Source organism: Perca fluviatilis, chromosome 6 (genome assembly GCF_010015445.1).
Source record: "Perca fluviatilis chromosome 6, GENO_Pfluv_1.0, whole genome shotgun sequence".
Classification (NCBI taxonomy): Eukaryota; Metazoa; Chordata; class Actinopteri; order Perciformes; family Percidae; genus Perca; species Perca fluviatilis.
Genome location: NC_053117.1, coordinates 37278821 through 37304923, shown reverse-complemented (window position 1 = coordinate 37304923; position 26103 = coordinate 37278821). Strand labels below are relative to the sequence as shown.

The following is a 26103-nucleotide window of genomic DNA, read 5'->3' as shown; positions in this document are numbered from 1 at the left end:
AGAAAAAGCGACACAAATGTCAGAAAAAGGGTTTTTTTAAAGCGCATTTTACAATTTTGACCCAGAATGACAGGTTCATGGACGATGGTGAAGACAACACAAGGGTTAATAGTTGACAACTAATCGATAAATAAGAATATGAGTCTTTTTCTCAGGTCTAGATTCATAGAATCATTAATTTATTTTCTAATTTATAATTTGTATTAATCCCCAGTGGGGAAATTACAATTTACACTCTGTTTGTTAGAACAAACTGAAATAGACACCTATTCAGGCACAAATGGAGAGATGTCAGAGTGAGTGGGCTGCCAGTGCTGGACCAGCACCCTGAACAGTTGGGCAGTTTGGCAGAGCCCAGGAGGTGACCTGGCATCTTCCACACTCAGTACTTTGGTCTGTACTGGGACTTGAACCAGAGACCAACCAACTCCCTACAGACTGAGCCACTGCTGCCACCCCAATTATAGGACTTCTGTGCTGTTACCTTTGTATGTTTCTGGGCCCATTTTGTTGCTTGACTGTAATGGACAACTGGGCAAACACAGATAACCTGACATCCCACGGATATTTCAACTGCAGCCATAATGTAGAGCGGTGGGAGGAAAAACATGCCCATTGAAGTGAAAGGTAAACGTTTTGTTGTCACTCCCTCGGAATGAAATAAAAATAACTTTTCCCTATACAATCACCAGTCTGTAATGATCACACAAGAAAAAAAATGCATCAGAGAAAGGGCAGAGACACTCTGCTGACAGCTGTCAACACATCACATCTCTCGCATGATAACACCATTGCACAAATTGCTGATTCTCTGAAAGCCGTATTCTGAGAAAAAACACAGAGTGAAGTGGACGAAGCAGGCTGAGGAAAAGTGTGTTTCTTCAATTGCTCTTTCTTAAATTACTCCTGGTCAGCTAATTGACAAGACTAACTGCCCGGTTTGGCCATGTACTGCCATCTAGTGCAGTGATTTGTGATTACCAGCTACATATAGTGGACTACAGAACCTCTTCCACATAAAAGCTGCAAGGTGATTACTTTGATTCTGGTTTGCAATAACTGTGAGACCCACTGCTAGTTTTTCGTCTCCATGAAATTACTGTTTTTCACTTCTTTTCTTTTTTGTTACAACCTGAAGAGCACTCGGCTGTAGAAAAGCTCAGTGTATCCTGGAGCGGGATTTGATGCACATGCACGTCGTACACAATATTACTCTGTACACATCTTGTATCATCATCATCAGCAAACTTAGATTACAAAGGAAATACAATTCCACAATCTAGAGCACGGATGACAAACTCATTTTAGTTCATAGACCACATACAGCCCCAATTTGATCTTAAGTGGGCCCGGACCATTGAAACGACTCCAGCAAGATCCCAAATCCTATCTGCCACAGAGTTTCTTATCAGGCTGATGTTGGGAAAAGCCTGTCGCTTGTCGGTGTACATGCGGTTTCTCTGCAGCCTTCAGCATACAGGTCTTCACAAACTCGACCTCAGAGTAGCCTTACGGCTCTGATGCTGCAATAAGATAGCTAGATTTCACAGCTGCATCGATAATCTCTCAGCTACGAAGTCCTAAAACCAGACTACTTTTCCTCGAACCTGCCAACAACTTATTCACCTTCTCTGTTCTCAGTTGTCCTTGCAAGTTTTTTTTTTTTTTTTTTTTTTTTTTTTTTTTTTGTTTGTAATAAATATTTCATGGATTCTGAAATCAGGGAAACCCAATTAAAGCAAAACAAATCAAAGAAACGAAGAATTTTACTGCACATTGTGTGTGATTGTGTAGGCCTATGTGACAAGTGCATTTAAATTTTGATTTAAAGAAAAATTATTTCCCAAATATACAAAAAAATCTGTCCAGCTCATGTTGATTTTACACTAAGTAAACACTCTTGTTAAATAAATTAAATGATATATATATAGGCCTACCATTTGACTCGCTGTTATTGTCATGGGTTCATTAATGAAGAGAGGTGACATGCCTTGTGTAGAACCACCAAAACTAACCCTAATGAGGAGCAGAGGCTCTTCTCTGCACTGATTTGTTGTCAGCGTTAGAGGCCGAAGCTAAACTCAAACCTTTCATGTCCAGACAGTAAGTCTATTTGATGATTGCTCGCTGTGATGGCGAAAGTAAACTCACCAGATCCACAAATTAGGGAGTGATAAACTCATCTATCACCGTTGCCGGGGTGACAGTATCCAAATACGTGCTGTAGCCTGGCAACAGTGCCCAAACAAAAGGCTCGCGACTAGCGGGCTGAATTGCCCTGGCTGGCTTAAAGATGAGCCGACCGGGCAGCAGCCTTAATGAAACAGGGGTCAAGCTAAATGGAGACCCGGGAGCTGATCTCTCCGTGTTTACCAAAGCTCTCACCGCAGCAGAGAGTCCTGAAACACGGCTACTGTCCGCTTTCAAGAAGGACACTCACGCCAGGAAGGCTTACCTGGCAGGGAGAGGTGAGTCCGCTCATAAGCCTGCTGTATAACGGTTTCTTTCCGTTCTCTTTCAGGGTTTTCCCCGCCATTATAAGGTTTAGGTGCAGCACCAGAGCTGTTTTTGGGCACCACCTAGCTAGCTAAGCCTAATGAATGTAACTAAAAGACTTTTCTCAGGTATAATGACTGTAGTTGGACTTCTAAGTTGTTGTTTTTTTTTAGCTTTCTGAGTTTTATTTATGCTAGCTTTTTTTTTTTGACACAGATATGGTAATAATAACGGTCCAAAATGATGTGAAAAAGAGACGCAAAACTACCACAAAGGGACATAAACGGACAACAAAGAGACGCCATGATCACAGAGACCCCCAAAACAACTCCAAAGAAAAACATAAAAAGACAACACCACTACATAAAGACACAAAAACCCACAAAGAATGGGGAAAATGCTTCTTTTCTTTTTTTTTATTGAAAAACGTCACATTTTCTTGAGGAAGGACGCCTAAACCCCCGCCAAATACACAAGTCTTCCAGAAAGCTAGGGAAAACACTGATGTATAATGGGAAATGTATGCTAGGTATTGCTAGCTATAGCTTTCATGGCACAAAAGCAGAAAGGTAATACATTATATGTGTCTCCCTCAGCTTCAAATCAAAGTTGAGACTTTCAATTATTAAATGATTTACAATCTGGGGTTCGTAGACATTAGCCTAAATATTTTTACTTAAAATACCAGGCAGCTGGGGCCGCTGGGTGGACCCAAGTCCTCTTCCTGCAAGCAAATTCAAAAATTCCCCCATGTCTACACTTTATCTTCTCAAAACCCTCTGAGGTCGACCATACCTTTAGTGTCATTAAATATCTCCAGATCAACACAGTGGAGAGACTTACTTTTGTTGTTTAGAAGCAGAGAGATGTCCCGTTTTAACGAGGTCTTCCATGCGATTGTAGTCCATCCAGAATCTTATTAATCCAGCATGGAATCTGTTAGGTTGTAAAAAGTTAAAACTATGCTTATGTATTATGTTTTAAATAATAAATTGTATGCTGCAGTCAGGTTATGAAAATAGGAATGGAATCTAGAATGACTAGCCTACTAAGGTAAAAACAGCTGGTTATTTCTCTCCCCCTCTCTTCCTGTTTCTTGCAGATAGATTAGGTTAAAACCAACTATTAACATATGAAGAGAAACGTCTCTTTGAGTCTCCAACCTCCTGGTGCCAAGTCTGGGTTAGAACAAAGGAAATGCAAACTCTGTAAACTTGAATATAATCAGCACTACCAGGATAAACAACCTAAGTCTGTGACCTGAAATTCAGAGGTGTGTCCTTATCCTGAGAGACAGGAATTTTTATGTACAAGGAGAATCATGGATTCAGTCCGCTGTCAGCTGCAGTGTAACATTTGTTTTGTCATGTCGCATGGCTGCAATCTGTGTCCCGACAAGGGGAAGCATGTTTTGCAGTCTGCTACTGGCAGTGTTTTATGTTTTATGTTTGATTGTGTTTTGACTGTTTTCACCGTGTTGTTTTATTAAACCTTTTGCTTAATCTTTCAATTCGACCCCAGCCTCTCTCCTTCCTCCATAAATCAGAACGAACACGTCTTTTGTATATTCATAACAAATCACAGTGTCTTTGTACAAAAAAATCCATAATTATGAATCCTTAAATCAAGTTACGTAATGTTCAATATCTCTGCATTGCTTTAAGCTAGCGTCATTCAGTTTGTTTAGCATGATAGCTAAAATCTGGGTCTTTCCAAAAAGTTCCTCTGTATGATCCTAGCCTTTCAGAAGCTTTGTAATCCGGCCTGAAACTGCAGTGACTTTTCCAAAACTTTGCACATTAATTCAGGAACAATCAAACTGTTTACTGTTAGCTCCAGCCATCTTGAATGTTATCAGGTGAGTGTGTCGACCAATCAGAGGCTGTCTTTCTGACTATCTTCTTCTTCTTCAGTGTATTCATCCACAAAATTGGAGATGTTGCCACTTTCCTGATTGTGCTTCTTCGCTGCTACACATACTAAGCATGGAACGAACAAGACAAAAATAATGATATTACAGCATGAATGTAATATATAATGCATATATTCTCAGAGTAGAGCTGCAAGTCATTTAGGCAGCGCTGAATGTGGAAATGAGTGTGGTTGGCCTCCTGATGTCTCGCAGACTTAAAATGCATAGGAGATGACACAACTAACTTTTTGGATAAAAGCAAATAAGAAAAAAAGCAAAAAGACTTTTTGTCTGTGTAGTCGTATAACAATATATACATTCATGTGACATCCCTGCAGCATGCATATCCTGATATCCCAGGTTGTCCAGTAACTTGATTGTGGTTTACAGGGTTGAGGTTACACAAGCATTATTACACAAGGAGACCAAGCAAACCAAAGATTGGAAAAAAAAATGCTTAGACCTCAGAGCAGTTCAATAATGTTCTAATCTTTACTTAGACATTAATAAACTAAGACTAACTTATTGTCAGTAGAGAGTATGTACTTTAAGGCACCACATTGGATTAAACCTGATTGATGCTACTTGTTTGTTTCCTGATGACATGGTTACTACAGATCACACATTGACACTGCAATGCACACATGTAAGAAATAGTGTGTTAATTCAATTCAAGGCTTGACTTTGCAAGAGCCTCAATCACAGACTTCTCTCGGGCTTTCCCTTTTTCACAGTTTGATACAGTGTTTTGTTGGATGAAAACACATTTGCAATGTCTGTCTTTTGCAGAGTATTACAGCGAGGAAGGGAAGACCTTTGAACTGCGTCTCGTTAGAAGAATAAAGCAACAGCTGAGCGCTGATCCCACTACTCGTCCGGAGTATCCATCTTCTCTTGGTCTGACACAATTCACCAGGCGAGCCACAGAGGTCGCTTTGGGGAAGAGCTCTCGGGCTATAGTGGAGAACCGGGTAATCTCAGCTGTGCATGCACACTGTAACTGATTGTAGCTTAGGGATATATTTACACCTCAGTGTGCACAGCCACAAACATGTACAGATGACGCAGTAGCCTGTATATAATTGTTAGGAAAGCTAGTCACCGATTAGGGGTGTCAGGACACGGGAGGCAGGGATATCCTTTGAAAGGTTTATTGTACACTCAAATATAACTATAGATTATTTTCATAGTCAATTAATCTGTTGATTATTTCCTCGATTAATCGATTAGTTGTTTGGTCTTTAAAATGGTGGGAAATGGTGAAAATCAAATTAGTTTGTGATTAATTTAATAGTTGATGATGAACAGGCACTACTCCTTTTACGCTGTAAGTTCCTAAGGAGAGAGACACCAACATCAATGCTAACTAACATGAGCCAAAAGGTGTAACTTTGGGTTCAACATAGGGGGGGGGGGGATGAATTCTCTACTTTAGAGCAAAATTAAACATTTTCAACGAATTATTCCTTTTCTGCATCAATTTATGGTGCAAATGTCTTTATGTAAAGGAAATTATACTATTTTTTTTTTGGGGGGTTGCACTGGCCAGTTTTGATTATAACCCCCATCCCCCCATCCCCCTTGTAAATTACAGCTACACATGAGCCTGTTGCACACTAATCAACCAATCAATAGGCACTGTGCAGAGGCATCTGTAATGGATTTCTGTCCAGCTTCATCCGCAGAATAAATCAATACAAGATTAGTACTCAACTTTTTTTACATCAGCCATATTAATAACTCAACTCTTGGTGTTTCTTTATTTTATAATGTTTTCATTGATTTCACAGGAAATGTTACAATAAACACAAAAGGGCTTATTTTTTTACATTTTCACCCCAACCCCAGGTTCCACATATAGTTTGCAAGTAGAACACTGGGAACTATTTATACACTCACATGTCTGTACATCTAATGCAATTACATTAATATATATACACACATATGTTCATATTTATACAGGGACAGTATACAGAATAAAGAAGAAATAAAATATAAATACATAAAAAAAAAACTTGTTAAAGCACAGCGGCAATGGTACACAACAAGGAATGCAAGTCGGTGGCACTATAGAACTCTTGGTGTTTCTTGATTTTCGTTGCAGGCGTTCGGTGTCCAAACTCCTGGTTTTACCGCTGCTGTGCGTCTTGGGGCTGAACTCTTGAGACACTGGTATGATGTGGGTGCGGATTGGTGTGGGCCGGTCTACCTCTCTTCCCCCTGTCATGGTAAGCTCCCCTCACTTCCTCTTAACAGCATTTAAAGATAATAAAGAACATTTACGTACACCCTTGTCACCTCTGCATTATTCTGGATCAGTGGAAGTACATTTACAGGATAATTGCTTGACATACATGGATGTTCCTCACCTTCCGTTCGTGTGTTGCTGTTTTCAAACTCCCTTCACTTCAGGAAACAACAACGAACTTTGCCCTAGCAAGCAACACGTTGAAGATGGCAAGTTTTGAAGAAAATTTGGATTGTGCAACAAAAGCAGGCCTGCAAGTTCCCTCCCGAGGTTATTTTGCAGAGGCAACGTACCTGTGTTCAGCGCTTAGCGCGGCCCAAAACGATTGTGATTGGTTTAAAGAAATGCCAATTTAAAAGTTTTTTTTTCCTATCTCAGAATGCTGTGTGGACTAGCCAGACTTTACTCCACAGCGCTGTGGAGATAGAGCTGGCAATGCGAGACTTTGGTTTATTTAGTCAATGTTTCAAATCACAAACATTTTGGGAATTTTCTTTTTTCTTTGGAAATGGATCTTTGGGGTAAAACACCACAGAGGAAAAAAAGCAAAAAGTGCCATGTTGCCCTACAAATTTTTCACATTAGAATATTGTCTTGTCAGTGTGAAGATTGCAACTGTATGCTCTACTTGTGTATCCTTTACATCAAGTTATAAAAAAAAACAAATTGTATTTGCTCACAGTAGGGGCTCCACACTGTAATTACACACTGGAGGTTAAAGCAGCATTGAACTTAAGGTGTTTGTACTGCTTTGGAATCCACTGTAATGTTTTTTCTTGATCCTCCCTGCAGACTCATTGGCTGGTATCTTCCAGGCAGCGGGCATCCCAAATATCCGCGAGTATTATTACTGGGATGACAAGCAGCGGGGCGTTTGTTTGGAGAAGCTTCTGCAGGATTTGGAGAAGGCTCCAGAGCGAAGTGTTGTTGTTCTGTCAGCGTCTGCCCACTATCCCACCGGAGCAGACCTCTCTCAGAATCAATGGGCCATGATTACAAAGCTCGTCATGGTAACTGTTGTGTACATTTATGCTCAGAGGCTAAAATTATCACACAAGTAGCTCCTTACTCCCACTTAAATCATCATTTGCTGTCTCGTCACTCTCTTTTCAACAGAGGCGTAGGCTTTTCCCTTTCCTCTTGCTGCCTGCCCAGGCGCTCTGCTGTGGCGACTTAGAGCGGGATGCCTGGCCTGTTCAGTACTGTGCCTCGCAGGGGATGGAGCTCCTCTGTGCTCAGTCGTTCTCCCACTGCTTTGGATTATATGGTGAGAAAGTGATGTTAAGATTTGATTAGAAAGTACATGCTCTCTGTGTGTCGCCGTTCTCAAAATCCCTTCGCTTCAGGTAACAACAAAGTTCAAGCTAGCGAGCTACATGCTGAAAATGGCAGGTTTTGAAGAAAATTTGGATTGTTCAACAAGGCAGGCCTGCTTGGTTCCTTCGGTGAATGATTGTAAAGATTTACAAAGAATATATTTAATGCTTTTACTCTCTAACTGGGACATTTTGGGACCGATTGGTTGGATTGCTGTGGACGAAGTACACACGGTTGTACACTAACGGTAGGTTTCCACACACCGAGATGAGAGCGAATCGCCGAGGGGAGCGAAATAAAGTTGACGAAAGTTTAACTTTATGCAAATGAGGACCACTAGAGAACCAATCAGGTCCGTGTGTTTGTGTTTGGAGGCGGGAGTTACAAAAAAATTCTGACCAAGATGGCGGAGGTTATCAGCGCCGTATCATGAAAATTTTGATGTGATTAAAATGTTTCTACACGAACATCGGTACTTCTATCAACACGAATTGTGTTTTATATGACACACAAACTTAATTAGGGCACATACACCACTAAATAGATCACTGTATATGTTAGTTTAAACACTCAAACTTTTCAGCTAGCCGACAGGCTAATCGCTAGCATGTTCGGACATTGGATTTCATTGTAGCCTAGCCAGGCAGCTAGCTAGCTAGGCTACTTGTGCCTTTGTTTGATTACATGTTTTGTTGGCGAACATTGACGCTTGTAGCAACACGGATTGTTGTTTATATGTCACACAAACTTAAACAGGGAAAACACACCACAAACTGTAATCTGTGAATTTGAATCAGTACAGCCCAGACTTTTTCTGCTGTCTGTTTTCTGCTGAAAATACATAATTTTATATATTATATACACATATATATATATACACATATACTATATATACACACATATACTGTATATATATATATAGATAGATATATATATCTATCTATATATATGTGTACTGTATACTGACAACTGACAAGAGCAACTATGTATTCATGTTTGTCTTACACATTGTACGCCAGAAAATGCATGCTCATTGTATAGTCACAGTCACACTTTCTGTTGCCTTTCAATTATGATAAGGTCTCTCATTGTGAGGCAGATCAGCTTGTTCCTTGTTTCTGTATGACCTGGGGGATATTCACTCACCTGGAAACGAGTGCCGTATTTTATTTTCTGATTCAAAAGTATTCCTCTTCAATTGCATTTTCAATTGCAGAAACATAAGAGAAAATGAAATATAAAATTACACCACTATTGCTGGAACATGGTGTTTCTTCACATCAGACTCATTATTCTCCTTCCCTTTGTAAGGTGAGGCTGTTGGACACCTCCTGTGCGTCCTAAAGCAGAACTCCCTCCTGTTATCTGTGCAGCGTCAGGCTGACAAAATAGTCCGGTCGCTGTGGGCCCAGCCATCTATAGGAGGAGCACAGGTCGTCGCCACGGTGCTCAGTAACCCTGCCCATCTTGTTGAATGGTGAGTCGCGCTTCACTTGAATTAGTGAATAGTATTTAAAGAATGTTGTTGGGGCGACTATATTGCTACTGTATCAGTAGATGTACGTAGTGATAGTTGGACTTTTTGTGCCATTCCGACCTACAGGCACGCAATGCTTCAAAAAGTTGAACTGGTGATTCAATCCAGTGGTTTATATGCTGTACTGAACTATATTGAAGGTATTATCTGCAGCAGAGGTAACTCCTGGCCTTCCTATCCAGATTGACAGACCTTTTTGTCTTAAAGTAATGATGATTAGTTGAGAGGTTGCCATTACATGGATGAGTCGAATAGGGCTATTTACTGTCTACCGACAGTACCTCGGCACAACACAACTGATGGTCTGAAATGCATTAAGTCAGCAAGAAATTCAATAAATTACCTTTTGACAAGGCTGTTGATTGAAAAGCATTCCAGGTGACGACTTCATGAAGCTGGCTGAGAGAATGTCAAGAGAGTGCAAAGCTGTGATCAAGGCAGACCATGGCTACTTTGATTAATCAAGAACAGAGATCTTCAACAAACGAGTTGCTGCAGGGGGGCCGCCAAATTGTTGTTGGATGGTTTAAACATTTTTTTAAATCCTTCCATCCATCATCCAAAAACATGTCAGAAAATATGCATTAACATGAATCCAACATACTATAAAATATGTGCAGTGTTTCTCCTAGAATGTTTTGCCAGGGGTGGGTGGATGGGGATGACTCTCCCCCAAAAAGTTGACCGGCAGCTCTTAGTGCTCTTGCAAGGTGTCAGTTGGCATCTCCACAGAGGCTGGCTTTGCTTAAGTTGTTTCTTGAGTTGATTTTGTTGCTTTTAAGAAAAAATAACACATTTTTGGCTGTTTAGGCTCGTCACCTTCTCCGCTCCTCTTCGACATTTTTTACCGCTAGTTACTACGAAGGAGCTTGCTACAGTTATGTTACATTCATGAGACCATGGGATGTTAATGTACGTTACTCAGCAACACATGAAAATAGGGGCAAGGTTGCGGGACTATAGTTAAAATGAATTGAACTTTTAAGGCGAGGAACAATAAGCAAATTGCCTGTATGTGTGAAAACAGCATGCGTTTTTTTTAATATATATATATATATAAATATATATATATAGCATAATTATATAATTTTGTCATTCTTTCAGGGGGCGCGGGGGGTCAATGGCCAATGGTAGGGGAAACACTGATATTGTTTTTAATGTAGGCTACACAACACAATGAAAGGCTTAATGGCCCACAGCTAAGGTAGCCATAAGGTACAGTTAAGTTTAAGGATTTAGTGTGCCACATTTTAACATCAAAACATGATGTAAAAATATGGATTAAAAAATGTTGAAGACCCCTGATCTAGAATATAAAACATGAAATTGTCAATTGAGATTGTCTCAAGGTCTGTTCACACAAATTGGAAAACGGTGCAATTTAGGATACAAATCAAACGGATGAGAAAGGCTTTCTTCAGACTTCTTACAGAGTGAAATGTTGAATGGAATGTATTATTCACAACATCAGCTAAAAATAATAGCCTAAAGAAAAATCATTGAATGAAAAGACGTGCCAAACTTTTGACTGGTACTGTACTCTGTTTCCCAGGAAGCAAGAATTAAAGAGCATTGTGGAGAGATGTATGCTGATCAGAGAGGTTTTGAGAGAAAGGCTGAGGCTTTTGGGAACTCCGGGTTGCTGGGACCACCTAACTCAACAAGGTGGACTCTACTGTTTCACAGGCTTGAATGGTGAGTAGCGAGACTGTCCTCACCTGAAAAACGCCCACATAAGTCATTTGTTCAAGCAGCAATTATGACTTATATTAATGTTTATAGTGACGGCGCTCTCTAGTGGCTGTAGTAGTTATGACAGGAGCAAAGCAGGAAGTAAGGTGACGAAGCATAACCCCTGTTTTCCACCGGGTGCGTCTGCGCTGTGTTCCGGAGGTGTCACCGCTACCGCGAGCCATTCAAGTCAATGCTTGATATTCCACCAGCTGCACCACGGCGGGTCCCAGAAGCGTGCAGAAGCGTTCCGCTAAAGATATGCGCCAGGTCTATTTTCGCTCGGACAGCGGGCCGCTCGGACAGCGGGGCAGGAAGTGAAACAGCAAGAGTATCCAGTCAATTTACCAAAACCCTCCCCCAATATCCTATATTTCTCCTCTACAACAACACAGACAACGAGAGATACATCTAATAATCAGTCCTTCCAGAAAAATGCCTATGAGTATTTTTGTGATTGTTGCGGGCAAAAATCCTTGATTATGCGGCACGTTTTCTTAAAAAATGCCATGGAATATGCTATATGATATTTATGCAATTTTATGCGATGAAATTGCGGGAACTTGCAAAAATTGCGGGAACTTGCAAAAATTGCGGGAACTTTGATGAAAAAGAGAAAAGAAAGTGATTCCCCCAACACCCTGCTTTTCGATGATGTTCATGTCGCGTAATTACGTCACTTCATAACGTTCCCATGGCAACAGGGGAAAATAGCTGCTCTTGTGTGAAGTAAAAGCAAAAATTTTCAACTTTCTGCTACGATATATGTGACTTTTGTGCAACGAAAATGCGGGGATTATGAAATCATGCAAGCCCTGCATATTTTGCGCGGAAATCGGCAATTTATGCGGGGAAAGTGCGGCGTATTTGAAAAAATGCGGCCCCCGCATAAATATGCGGATTTTGGCTGATTATGCATTGAATTATGCGATCGCATAATCGCATTTTTCTTGAGGGACTGAATAATAGACAATCACAAATCCCTTTTATCAGGACAATGCCATAAAAGAGAAGACATGGAGTTTAATGACAGGAGTGCTTGCAGTTGAAGGTAGATACTAGCTTAATAAACACATAATTGTTCTGTAAAGTACTTAGTACTAGTAGAGACAATATAATCTGCGAGTCGGGCAGCAAGACGCTCCACTTTTAAGATGCTCCCGGTGTGGAATGGCGTGTTTCGGAGGACGGAATAAAACGCTGCAACGCAGCCCAGTGGAAAATCCGGGTAAGAGCGCTCAAGGAGGCAGGTTGGGGTTTTGGATGGGTCAAATAAATGCAGGACTTTCACCCAGGATGAGTTCTTGTCCGGTTCGAAAATAAAGTGTTTTTAAAAAAAAAAACTTTACCTAACAAACGGAGCTGCGTCGCGCTCTTGGTCACATGTGTAACCGGAAGTGAAGTAGCGTCTGATATCTACCCAAACCACGATCTTTTTCTACACTTAACTTATTAGTGTTGGTGCCCAGACATAACAAAGTAGTTTTTGTTCCTAAACATAACCAAAACTGCGACCATTTCAAAACGTGTTTAAAACAGTGACCCTAACGTTCTCTGGTTTAGACATGAGGTTGTATTTCCTGCCACCGCTATGAAACGCTCCCGTGGGTCATATTAAGAGGGTAGGAATAAACAGCCGATAATGTCGTATTGTTTGGAGGACTTGTTGTAAATAGCAGACCGGACCATTTCTTCCATGTTGGACTTTTGGCCCTATAATATAATATGCAGTTTATACATAGTTATGTTATATGTTTGACTTGCTTTATGTCTGTACAAGTGCATGTACAGGCCTCAACCTTAATCACTGTTCATCATAATGGTTTTGGTGAAATATTTATTTTTAGAACTATTACAGTCTTTTGATTATTTACCAATGAATGTGAATGTGAATGAATGCATTTATTGGTCCTAACCAAAGGGTAGGGTCAGAAGCTTCAGCTTATATAAAGCCCCCCCTTGTCACATGTATGGAATGGAAATGATTATTATTATATATGATATTTCTTTACTTTCTTCTTTTTAAAAGAACAACAACAAAGCTCATGCTGTTTTGAATACTGATGTCCTTTCAAAGTATTTCTTGTGTTTTTTAGGTGAGCAGGTAGAATTTCTGTCCAAGAGGAGACACGTGTACCTGCTCCCCGTTGGCTGTCTAAACGTGAGTGCAATCAACGGTCGAAACTTGGACTATATAGCCGAGTCCATCCATCTGGCTGTGACCACTTCAGTCTGACCATGAGGCTTTTAATCAAGCTCTGAAATCTGTCTCACAGGGGCCTGACTGAAACGCTCATTTAGATCAACCCTTTCATGTGTCACATTCAAACGCTCAGTTTAAAGACCACTGTAATTACTATTGCAAGTCTGTCTATTGCAAAATAAATACTGGTAGACGTTCAGAAAAATGTAGGTCAAAATAAGATTGCTCCGCCGATGTTTCATGACGGAGGTGCAATCATTATTACAGAGACTATTAGTAACAGAGACTGGGCTGGGATGGCCCTTCAGGTGACAAAACATGTTTAGGATGTGAGTCCTGTACGGAGACCGTAAAGGGACATGGGGATTTAGTTTTGTCTCGTGAGCACGAGATACCATCCAGAATCCAGCAGCTGGTTAGCTTAGCTTAGCTTGTTAGCTTGGTATTTGCTTGACTCAAAATGTACTGTACTGTAAAATGTTACATCTGTGAAAAAGTGTCTAGTTGGGTTTTTGCAGGGGGACAAAACCACAGATTTTACGTCTTGGTTTTTGTACGGATTAAAGAAATGGGACAAATTTTAGAATGGTATCGATGTTCTCATTGAACTCAAATAGAAAAAAGAAAGAAAGCAATAAATGTATTTCCCATAAACAAACTATTCCTATTACATTTTTGTCTAAATTTACTTACTCATTTTGCCTCTCTTTCTTTTCTCAATATATGATGTGACTTACAGCACTTTTCTTTAATATATGGAATTCGGGCTTGTATATGGGGCTTGTCGGTGTAAAGGGACAATTGGGGCAAGATGAAGAAACACTTTTGTTATTTGTCACATACAATCAATGACAAATGACAGTACATTGTTGTGAACTGTAATCTCCACAGCTAACCCATCCTAAGCATCAGAAGCAGTGGACAGCCACAGTAGGGGTGGGATAGAAATCTCCATACAGCAGTATATCGTTGTCCTTCTTTGTGCGATACGAGAATCGATACACTGGATAATAAAATAAGGCGAATCTGAATACATTTTCCTGCTCCCAGCTTGGCTACTTCATGGCTCCTCGAGGTGGCGCTCAACACACGAATGACTCAAACATAAGATAACGAGCCGAAGAGGAAGATGGCAACGAGGTTTGCAGCGGGATGTCAGACGTCAGTTTGAGGAAAATAACAGATACCCAATCCACGTTCAAGTCCTAAGTCTGGACCCATAGTTGCTCTGTAGTTGTCTCATTTTAATTTACAGACTAAAAAAAGATTATAGATTATTATTTTGGGCATTTTAAGCCTTTAATTTACAGGAGAGCTGAAGATAGGAAAGGGGAGAGAGAGGGGGAATGGCATGCAGCAAAGGGCCGCAGGTCGGAATTAGGGCTGGGTAAATAATATGATACTGAAAATCGATACAGTATTGCCACGGAAAATATCGCAATACTGTGCTTGTTGTGATTATTTTTCCCACCCCTAGTGTGCAGGAGTTTTTTGTTTTGTTTTTTGAGACGGGGCTCACGTAGTAGGAGCTGAAACATAAAAAAAAAAAGATTTGTTCTGCAATGTTGTAATTTCTTTTTCTTTCATAAAGCTGGTATTGAAAAAAAGTATTGTTCAGGAACTGATATCGGAAGTCACAGTATTGGTATCAATAAATGTTGAACGATGCCTTACTCGGCATTGAACCTGCGGCCGCTGCTGTAAGGACTGAGCCTTTGTACATGGGGCGCACGCTCAACCAGGTGATCTACCAGGGCGCCCCCCCCCCGCCTGGTGGAATTTAGGGTTAACAGTTTGGACTTGCAGTGAATAAAGAGAAAACCTGCATAATGTTGTATTCATATTTAGACCGATATATTGATTATCACAGAATTGCTGTATCGTGATATTATCGGTATGGTGAGCCATTTATCTTGTATCATATTCAGTGGTGGAAGAAGTATTCAGATCCTTTACCTAAGTAAAAGTCCTGCATTGAAAATGTATTAAGTATGTAACTATCATCAGTATAATGTACTTAAAGTATTAAAAGTAAAAGTACTCATTGCAGAAAAATCACATTTTAGAAACTGGAAACGATCCAAACTGTTCTGTCAATCAAATCATTTCCGTTGTGCTGGTAGGTCTGTATGTTGTTGGGTAGTTTAATTTATAATTCAACATGGTATTTTATAAACAAACTACATGGGTTTTGTGTGCAAAGATCTTAATCTGTAAAGTAACTAAAGATGAATGTTGCAGAGTAAAGAAGTACAATATTTCTCTCTGAAATGTAGCGAAGTAGAAGTACAAAGTGGCATGGAAAGAAAAGTAAAGTACAAGTACCTCAACATTTGGACTTAAGTACAGTACTTGAGTGAATGTACTTAGTTACATTCCACCACTGATGGTATTGTATCGGGAGGTGCTCTGTGATATCCACCCCTGAGCCACATAGCGGCACCCGGGGAGCAACTTGTGGTTCAGCGTCTTGCTCAAGGCAAAACAAATTTTTTTGGGGTCAAGTGAACAGGTCAGACTTCCTCAGAAGTATTGTGAACACTCAAATCTTGCCCAGATCAGATTTTTTTTCAAATCAGATTTAGATCACTTCCATATGTGGTCCTGAATCAGAACCAGGTCAGATTTTTTTTCTTCAATGCGGCCGCAGTGTGAACAACCGAGGCAGATTTGATGCGACTTTTACGTAAATCTACATCGACATTTGTCAACATTATGCGGCGGAGGGAGTTAGCCCTAGACACAGACAGTAAAATTAAAAACTGACAGAAAGTTTTGAATAAACTGCGTCTCTCGTTGAAGCTATTCACAACGCAGACCCACCACTCCTGGCTTCGTCTCTGCATCCACATAGACCTCTGTGGTGAATTTGCCAAAAATAAAAGGCCAAAATAGCCAATTTGGCTCTCTTTCTCTTCATTCTTCTCCTCCTCAGCACCTGCTCATTAATGTTACGGCTGCCATTACACAAACATTTTGAAATAAAAAAACGAAAATGCTTACTTCCTCCATAACCTCCCTAACAGCGCGCTGCGTCTGACGTCATTGTTATTGTTCTTTTGCGCATGCGGGCCAGTTCGAAACCGCAAACAGTTCACACTGGAATCAGATAAACCCTCCAGAAAAACGTGATTATGCGATCGCATAATTCAATGCATAATCAGCCAAAGTCCGCATATTTATGCGGGGCTTGCATGATTTCATAATCCCCACATTTTCGTTGCAAAAAAGTCACATATATCTTAGCAGAAAGTTGAAAAATGTTGCGTTTACTTCACACAAGAGCAGCCATTTTCCCCTGTTACCATGGGAACGTTATGAAGTGACGTTATGAAGTGACGTTATGAAGTGACGTGAACATCATCAAAAAGCAGGGTGTTGGGGGAATCACTTTTTTTCTCTTTTTCATCAAACTGCAGTTTTTGCAAGTTCCCGCAATTTCATTGCATAAAATTGCATAAATATCCATCCATATCCATAAATATTTTTTAAGAAAACGTGCCGCATAATCAGGGATTTTTGCCCGCAACAATCACAAAAAACTCTGTATCTGAAAAAAAAAAATCTGAATTATGCATTAACACCCTTGTGTCCTAAACAAATAACCCATCAACGGCAAAATAAAAGCCTCTTATTTACGAGACCGGTCTGAGAGACCTCCAGTGGTCTAGCAGGCGCTAGCTGGCTGTTGCGTCACTTTATAGAGCTCCTCAATTCCGAAAACTTTGAAGCAACTTGTCAATTCGGTAACGATTTACGCAAGACTGCCTATATTCGAAATCTAAAGAGTTCATTTCTCGCCTAAAACGTATTCAGAAGTGAATTTAGTGATGAATACAATGGCGAAAATTGTTAAAATTGTCCTGTTGCTGGTCTGTCTATGTACCGGAAAGCCAATGGTTGAGGCACGTGTGCATCACTTAAAAGTGTCCCCTGGAAACACTTCTGTTGTGGTGTGGGCTATTTGCATGTGTCTTATTAGTGCATGTTGAGGTTTAGTTGCATGTGTTGTCTTATTGTTGCATGTTGTGGTTTAGTTGCATGTGTTGTCTTATTGTTGCGTGCTGTGGTTTAGTTGCATGTGTTGTCTTATTGTTGCGTGCTGTGGTTTAGTTGCATGTGTTGTCTTATTAGTGCATGCTGTGGTTTAGTTGCAGGTGTTGTCTTATTGTTGCGTGCTGTGGTTTAGTTGCATGTGTTGTCTTATTAGTGCATGCTGTGGTTTAGTTGCAGGTGTTGTCTTATTGTTGCGTGCTGTTGTTTAGTTGCAGGTGTTGTCTTATTGTTGCGTGCTGTGGTTTAGTTGCATGTGTTGTCTTATTGTTGCGTGCTGTGGTTTAGTTGCATTTGTTGTCTTATTAGTGCGTGCTGTGGTTTAGTTACAGGTGTTGTCTTATTGTTGCGTGCTGTGGTTTAGTTGCAGGTGTTGTCTTATTGTTGCGTGCTGTGGTTTAGTTGCATGTGTTGTCTTATTGTTGCGTGCTGTGGTTTAGTTGCATTTGTTGTCTTATTAGTGCGTGCTGTGGTTTAGTTGCATGTGTTGTCTTATTGTTGCGTGCTGTGGTTTAGTTGCATGTGTTGTCTTATTGTTGCGTGCTGTGGTTTAGTTACAGGTGTTGTCTTATTGTTGCGTGCTGTGGTTTAGTTGCAGGTGTTGTCTTATTGTTGCGTGCTGTGGTTTAGTTGCATGTGTTGTCTTATTGTTGCGTGCTGTGGTTTAGTTGCATGTGTTGTCTTATTGTTGCGTGCTGTGGTTTAGTTGCAGGTGTTGTCTTATTGTTGCGTGCTGTGGTTTAGTTGCATGTGTTGTCTTATTGTTGCGTGCTGTGGTTTAGTTGCATGTGTTGTCTTATTGTTGCGTGCTGTGGTTTAGTTGCATGTGTTGTCTTATTGTTGCATGCTGTGGTTTAGTTGCATGTGTTGTCTTATTGTTGCGTGCTGTGGTTTAGTTGCATGTGTTGTCTTATTGTTGCGTGCTGTGGTTTAGTTGCAGGTGTTCTCTTATTGTTGCGTGCTGTGGTTTAGTTGCATGTGTTGTCTTATTAGTGTGTGCTGTGGTTTAGTTGCATGTGTTGTCTTATTGTTGCGTGCTGTGGTTTAGTTGCATGTGTTGTCTTATTGTTGCGTGCTGTGGTTTAGTTGCATGTGTTGTCTTATTGTTGCGTGCTGTGGTTTAGTTGCATGTGTTGTCTTATTGTTGCGTGCTGTGGTTTAGTTGCATGTGTTGTCTTATTGTTGCGTGCTGTGGTTAGGTTGCATGTGTTGTCTTATTTGTGCGTGCTGTGGTTTAGTTGCATGTGTTGTCTTATTGTTGTGTGCTGTGGTTTAGTTGCATGTGTTGTCTTATTGTTGCGTGCTGTGGTTAGGTTGCATGTGTTGTCTTATTTGTGCGTGCTGTGGTTTAGTTGCATGTGTTGTCTTATTGTTGTGTGCTGTGGTTTAGTTGCATGTGTTGTCTTATTGTTGCGTGCTGTGGTTTAGTTGCATGTGTTGTCTTAGTGCGTGCTGTGGTTTAGTTGCATGTGTTGTCTTATTAGTGCGTGCTGTGGTTTAGTTGCATGTGTTGTCTTATTGTTGCGTGCTGTGGTTTAGTTGCATGTGTTGTCTTATTAGTGCGTGCTGTGGTTTAGTTGCATGTGTTGTCTTATTGTTGCGTGCTGTGGTTTAGTTGCATGTGTTGTCTTATTGTTGCGTGCTGTGGTTTAGTTGCATGTGTTGTCTTATTGTTGCGTGCTGTGGTTTAGTTGCATGTGTTGTCTTATTGTTGCGTGCTGTGGTTTAGTTGCATGTGTTGTCTTGTTGCGTGCTGTGGTTTAGTTGCATGTGTTGTCTTATTGTTGCGTGCTGTGGTTTAGTTGCATGTGTTGTCTTATTGTTGCGTGCTGTGGTTTAGTTGCATGTGTTGTCTTATTGTTGCGTGCTGTGGTTTAGTTGCATGTGTTGTCTTATTGTTGCGTGCTGTGGTTAGGTTGCATGTGTTGTCTTATTTGTGCGTGCTGTGGTTTAGTTGCATGTGTTGTCTTATTGTTGTGTGCTGTGGTTTAGTTGCATGTGTTGTCTTATTGTTGCGTGCTGTGGTTAGGTTGCATGTGTTGTCTTATTTGTGCGTGCTGTGGTTTAGTTGCATGTGTTGTCTTATTGTTGCGTGCTGTGGTTTAGTTGCATGTGTTGTCTTATTTGTGCGTGCTGTGGTTTAGTTGCATGTGTTGTCTTAGTGCGTGCTGTGGTTTAGTTGCATGTGTTGTCTTATTGTTGCGTGCTGTGGTTTAGTTGCATGTGTTGTCTTATTAGTGCGTGCTGTGGTTTAGTTGCATGTGTTGTCTTATTGTTGCGTGCTGTGGTTTAGTTGCATGTGTTGTCTTATTATTGCGTGCTGTGGTTTAGTTGCATGTGTTGTCTTATTGTTGCGTGCTGTGGTTTAGTTGCATGTGTTGTCTTATTAGTGCGTGCTGTGGTTTAGTTGCATGTGTTGTCTTATTAGTGCGTGCTGTGGTTTAGTTGCATGTGTTGTCTTATTAGTGCGTGCTGTGGTTTAGTTGCACGTGTTCTCTTATTAGTGCGTGCTGTGGTTTAGTTGCATGTGTTGTCTTATTAGTGCGTGCTGTGTTTTAGCTGCATGTGTTGTCTTATTGTTGCGTGCTGTGGTTTAGTTGCATGTGTTGTCTTATTGTTTGCGTGCTGTGGTTTAGTTGCATGTGTTGTCTTATTGTTGCGTGCTGTGGTTTAGTTGCATGTGTTGTCTTATTGTTGCGTGCTGTGGTTTAGTTGCATGTGTTGTCTTATTGTTGCGTGCTGTGGTTAGGTTGCATGTGTTGTCTTATTTGTGCGTGCTGTGGTTTAGTTGCATGTGTTGTCTTATTGTTGTGTGCTGTGGTTTAGTTGCATGTGTTGTCTTATTGTTGCGTGCTGTGGTTAGGTTGCATGTGTTGTCTTATTTGTGCGTGCTGTGGTTTAGTTGCATGTGTTGTCTTATTGTTGCGTGCTGTGGTTTAGTTGCATGTGTTGTCTTATTTGTGCGTGCTGTGGTTTAGTTGCATGTGTTGTCTTAGTGCGTGCTGTGGTTTAGTTGCATGTGTTGTCTTATTGTTGCGTGCTGTGGTTTAGTTGCATGTGTTGTCTTATTAGTGCGTGCTGTGGTTTAGTTGCATGTGTTGTCTTATTGTTGCGTGCTGTGGTTTAGTTGCATGTGTTGTCTTATTGTTGCGTGCTGTGGTTTAGTTGCATGTGTTGTCTTATTGTTGCGTGCTGTGGTTTAGTTGCATGTGTTGTCTTATTAGTGCGTGCTGTGGTTTAGTTGCATGTGTTGTCTTATTAGTGCGTGCTGTGGTTTAGTTGCACGTGTTGTCTTATTAGTGCGTGCTGTGGTTTAGTTGCACGTGTTCTCTTATTAGTGCGTGCTGTGGTTTAGTTGCATGTGTTGTCTTATTAGTGCGTGCTGTGTTTTAGCTGCATGTGTTGTCTTATTGTTGCGTGCTGTGGTTTAGTTGCATGTGTTGTCTTATTGTTGCGTGCTGTGGCCTCTCAGGGCCACCGTAAAATTGACCCATTTTCAAAGTTTTTATATTAGAAATTTGGGTATTGGGTTAACGTTGAGTCAAAGCTGAGCCACAGCCACCAGCCAAGATTGCACGCTGTGCTTCTCTCACATGGACGTGCTCTGTTGAATTGAGACATCTGGTGTGCACTCTACACATTTCCTGTGTATATTTGTGTATACTTGTTTCAAATTCAATACATTTTCGAGGAAATGCATTTTGTATAACCAAAGAAGGTATTAGGTACTAGGCATATATGCTGCACCTTGTTAGCGACATGATGTCCAGACTTCACTCACCAGCACAGTCTAATAAAAGGGTAAATCAAGAGCTTATCAGTGCCAGAGGGAAGCTGTCACACAGATATGCCTCAGAAGAACTTATCTTGCCTACTGCATTCAAAGCAAAAGGACACTCTCCAGCTTCATGAATTCCTCAGTTGCTGTGAACATCAGTCAGAAAATGAAATCTCAAATATATTAAAACACATGCTGCGTACACGCCAGATCTCAGCCGTCTTTATAATTAAACTGGGTTCGCTGAGTAAACAGCCTTGACGAGAACATTGACACAATCGTCTGTGCTTCTTGTGTAAACCTATTTCCATACGTCAGCGTGATGCATGGCCGTTCCTAATTCTTTTAAAACACAACATCAGTGTGACTCATGCATATACAGTATATTGCCTTGTATTACAAATTCCTTCTTATGAATTGACTGCATTTAACATTATCATATCTCACTGTCAAAGCGGCAGAAAGATGAAGTTAAAGAAAGAAGAAGCCAACTGATTTTTATTTTAATCATTTATTTTAAAAAATAATATTCTTGCTGCAGGTTTAGGAGGTTGGGTGCTTCACACAGCGTAACCGTTCTTATGAAAAGAGTGGTATTTGGTTAGTTGGGGGTTTTACTGCCAAATAATGTTTTACGTAACATTTCCTTTCAACTAAGAAACATTTCCAAATGATGTGAATGTATCAATCAGTAATCCTCTTCTCTGTCATGCGTGTCTGTGTGGCAGCATCATTGTTTTTTTTGGACAACAAACGGCTTTTATTTTATCTTAATACTCTCTCTTTTCATTTGTGAGATTATTATTTTTGACTGGATGCTGTTAAGTTCTTTGGAACAGGTTGCAGCAAGGTGTTTAATGGAGGCACGCTTTTCATTTCAGCGACCCACGGGTGAACAACGAGGCTAATCAACAACCATCATACAGAGTCGGAGCCATTAGTTCGGAGCTGTTTGGAGGCCTTTGATTTGTATGTGAGCTGGCTTACATAGGGCTGGGACATATGGAGAAAATCTGATATCACAATATGCTTCACCAAATACCTCAAAATCGATATTGCAGCGATATTCTAGGGTTGACAATTGGTGGCTTAGATTTTAGATAATCATCAGTAATGTGGACATAATGTCAAAGTGGGGGAAAGGAAAATAATAGAATAGCTAGAACAGTCTGGTAAGTTCAGAAAAGTACATCACTTTACCGTGATGCAGCCTTTAAAACCAGGAAAAGACAACACTTATGTCATATCACGATATTACGATATCCAAAATCTAAGACGATATCTAGTCTCATATCACGATATCGATATAATATCGATATATTGCCCAGCCCTAGGCTTACATGTGGACGGTGTTGCAGATCCTGTACTCATTCACAGGTTTCAACTTTGGGATAAGTGCTTTACATTTGTGTTTTATTTTACCAGGAATATTCCCGTTGAGATTCAGAATCTCTTTAACAAGGGAGTCCTGGCCAAGACAGCAGCACAAAGAGTTCCACAAAATGAACAAACAACAAAAAAACAGCAAATTACTTCAAACAAGGAAAGATCAGTGTCCAGTAACAGAACATTGTAATGTACGGTGGCCGGGAAGTGCAATGCAACATTACAAAGAATGAAACACTTTTACATTTTGGAAAACAAAATAACATTTTAGAAAACAAATTTACATTTTGGAAAACAAAATAACATTTTAGAAAACAAATTTACATTTTAGAAAACAAATTTACATTTTGGAAAACAAATTTACATTTTGGAAAACAAAATAACATTTTAGAAAACAAATTTACATTTTGGAAAACAAAATAACATTTTAGAAAACAAATTTACATTTTCGAAAACAAAATAACATTTTCGAAAACAAATTTACATTTTAGAAAACAAATTTACATTTTGGAAAACAAAATAACATTTTAGAAAACAAATTTACATTTTCGAAAACAAATTAACAGGATGCAAAACACTTTTACCAGTCCCGAAACAAATTTACAAATGACAGATTCTTCACGGAAAGGGAATGTACCACATACCGGAAGTGATGAGGTTTTGTATACATGTCGCCCTTGACTACGGCAGTTATGGATCGAATGCGTCAATAGAGCGCCGCCATCTTGGAACAGGGGAGGCACTGCCTTATATACTGTCTATGGGCCGTCCTTAATGCATCAGCGTCAATGTAGGCAAAGGTCTAACGGAAATAAAATCACTATAAATCGTCAAAATCTCATGCGATGTTCTAGTTTTTTTAAACAAAAAGACAAAGAGACTAATTAATGTGTTAATACAAAGAATATTTATTATAATCAGTTCACAGATATGAGTACAAACGGAAACTTCACCCTTCTGAACTAAGAGGTTCTGCTTCAAAGTGAAGTTTAAACAGACTGAAATGTCCAGGCTCACTCCCCCACTAATGATTCATTTATTTCTGCATGTATTTATTTATTTAACGAGACTTTAAGTCGTGTTTCGCGCGCCCAGTCCGAGTCCCGCCAGACTCCCTTTAGGAAACCTGTGATTTAAACTTCAGCAGGCTGTGACAGTCCGCTCCGTTCAGTCCTGGATCTGATTCTCCCGGGCTTCCCTTCCCTCCAGCGGGCCCAGCAATACGGCCTGGGTCTCCAGCTGCGTGGTGTCGGTTTTGGCTCCCAGGAATGGGCAGTGAGCTCCAGGTTCTGCAGCTGCAGACGGACTCAGCTGCCCCTTGCTGTAGCCGATCCGGCCGCGCGGTCGATACGTTCCCTGTGTTCCCGTCAGGTGCGGCATATACAAAAACTCCAAACACCGACCACACGTCAACCATAAACTTCATTCACGCCATATACTCACTCACAACAACACAAATTGATTGCGCTCACCAACAACACCTCATCACTTCCGGTATGTGGTACATTCCCTTTCCGTGAAGAATCTGTCATTTGTAAATTTGTTTCGGGACTGGTAAAAGTGTTTTGCATCTTGTTAATTTGTTTTCTAAAATGTAAATTTGTTTCTCGAAAATGTAAATTTGTTTTCTAAAATGTTATTTTGTTTTCCAAAATGTAAATTTGTTTTCTAAAATGTAAATTTGTTTTCGAAAATGTTATTTTGTTTTTCCAAAATGTAAATTTGTTTTCTAAAATGTTATTTTGTTTTCCAAAATGTAAATTTGTTTTCTAAAATGTTATTTTGTTTTCTAAAATGTAAATTTGTTTTCTAAAATGTTATTTTGTTTTCTAAAATGTAAATTTGTTTTCTAAAATGTAAATTTGTTTTCCAAAATGTAAATTTGTTTTCCAAAATGTAAATTTGTTTTCCAAAATGTAAATTTGTTTTCCAAAATGTAAAAGTGTTTCATTCTTTGTAATGTTGCATTGCACTTCCCGGCCACCGTAGTAATGGTCAAATAGCCCTTAAACCTTTTTTTTTTTTTTTTTTTATAAATCTTCCGTGCTAATAAAATAATCTAGTTTTCTGTGACTATGTAGCTCACTCCAAGTTAAGGGGTCAAAAACTTTAAAAGCTAAAAAGCACTTTTACCAAACAGTACGGGTTCAAGGAATGACATACATAATGTGTCCATGTGTCTGAAGGTTGAAATTACTGATAGTTTTAGGCATCAGTAGAGAACGTAAACAAGGAGGCAGTGGGCCCTATCTCGCACCCGGCGCAGCGCGACACAAAGCCCGACGCCAAGTGTCTTTGCTAGTTTAAGACCGACGCAGTTGTCCGTTTCCCGTCCAGCGCCCGCGTCGTTTAAACAGCTAATGGACCTGCGCCTATCTTTGCGCCCATGGGCGTGCTGGTCTTACAGGGAGGTGTGTTCAGGTGAATTCTGGGCGTATTGTCATCTCGAGGCAGCGGGAAGTGATCGCGCCATTGACCAGCAAAAACCTGGTCTAAAGTCAATAGCGCAGCATTTCATTGTTATTTTAACAGCAAATTAGTAAAATGCCCGGCACTCGGACCCTTTTTTCCGCCGTCAAACTAGCAAAAGTGGATTTGGACACACTCTAAACGCACCTGCGCCACGCACTTCACGCCGTGTGCTTAGATCGTTAAAATAGGGCCCAGTTTGTGTAATATGGCCTTATAAAGAAAAATGTACCAGTGTTGTTCCATTCTATAGGGTTGTATAAAGGAAGACAAACCAACTTTCTCATACAAACTGCGCGTGTGTGTGTGTGTGTGTGTGTGTGTGTGTGTACATGCATCCTAAAACTCCATGTGCAGTTATCCCAGCATGAATAAAGGGGATTGTTTAAATACCAATATTCAGGCTGTTCTCATGAACCGTTTGTAAATTTCGCTATGAAAAGTAATGCACTGTATTTTGTATGTATTTCATATGTATAGCTGTATGCACCACTATGACTTCTGGGTCAAGCAGGGGAGCGGAGTTGGTGTCCCGTGGAAAACACAAGACTTCACCCCGAAATAATCTTCAGTAAATACTCGGTTCGCCAGGCTGAAATGAAGGATGAAATGGCCTGCCGTGGTCCTCAACTCCGGGCGCCGCTTCATTTGTAGACATTCAAGCGGACATAACATTCGCACGACTTGATGTGAAAAGAGGAAAGCTTCAGTCACTCTCAGCAACACATGTCCATTCTCCCAGCTGCTCACAATCTTCCTTTAATCACAACACAATAGCTGGATTGTGCCTTGACACTACCACAATCTTTTTTTTCTTCTTAACTAGTCGTTTTGTTGGCTAAACTTAACTGCATCAGCCGCTGAAACGGCAGCTCCTCGCGCAGGGGAGTCGGACCGGGGCGAAAAAGGGGACTGAGTACCCAGGGCCCTCATGTGAGGAGGGCCCAAAAAGATGCTTGAATGAATAGCTGTG

The 26103-nt window shown here is 40.4% G+C and overlaps 1 protein-coding gene across 2 annotated transcripts; it reads left to right on the top strand.

Moving 5' to 3' along the window:
- The first annotated feature begins 1943 nt into the window (after positions 1-1943).
- got1l1 (glutamic-oxaloacetic transaminase 1 like 1) lies at positions 1944-22344 on the top strand. 2 transcript variants are annotated; one of them, XM_039802264.1, is made up of 9 exons: positions 1944-2468; positions 5198-5379; positions 6513-6636; positions 7449-7666; positions 7773-7923; positions 9285-9450; positions 11063-11205; positions 13338-13402; positions 22157-22344. In XM_039802264.1, the coding sequence occupies exons 1-9, from the start codon at positions 2294-2296 to the stop codon at positions 22181-22183; spliced, it is 1251 nt and encodes a 416-aa protein (XP_039658198.1). In that variant the 5' UTR covers positions 1944-2293; the 3' UTR covers positions 22184-22344. The 2 variants fall into 2 exon arrangements, with proteins under 2 accessions (XP_039658198.1, XP_039658197.1); XM_039802263.1 differs by lacking the exon at positions 22157-22344 and having other exon boundaries at positions 1945-2468; positions 13338-14087.
- The last annotated feature ends 3759 nt before the right edge of the window (positions 22345-26103 follow it).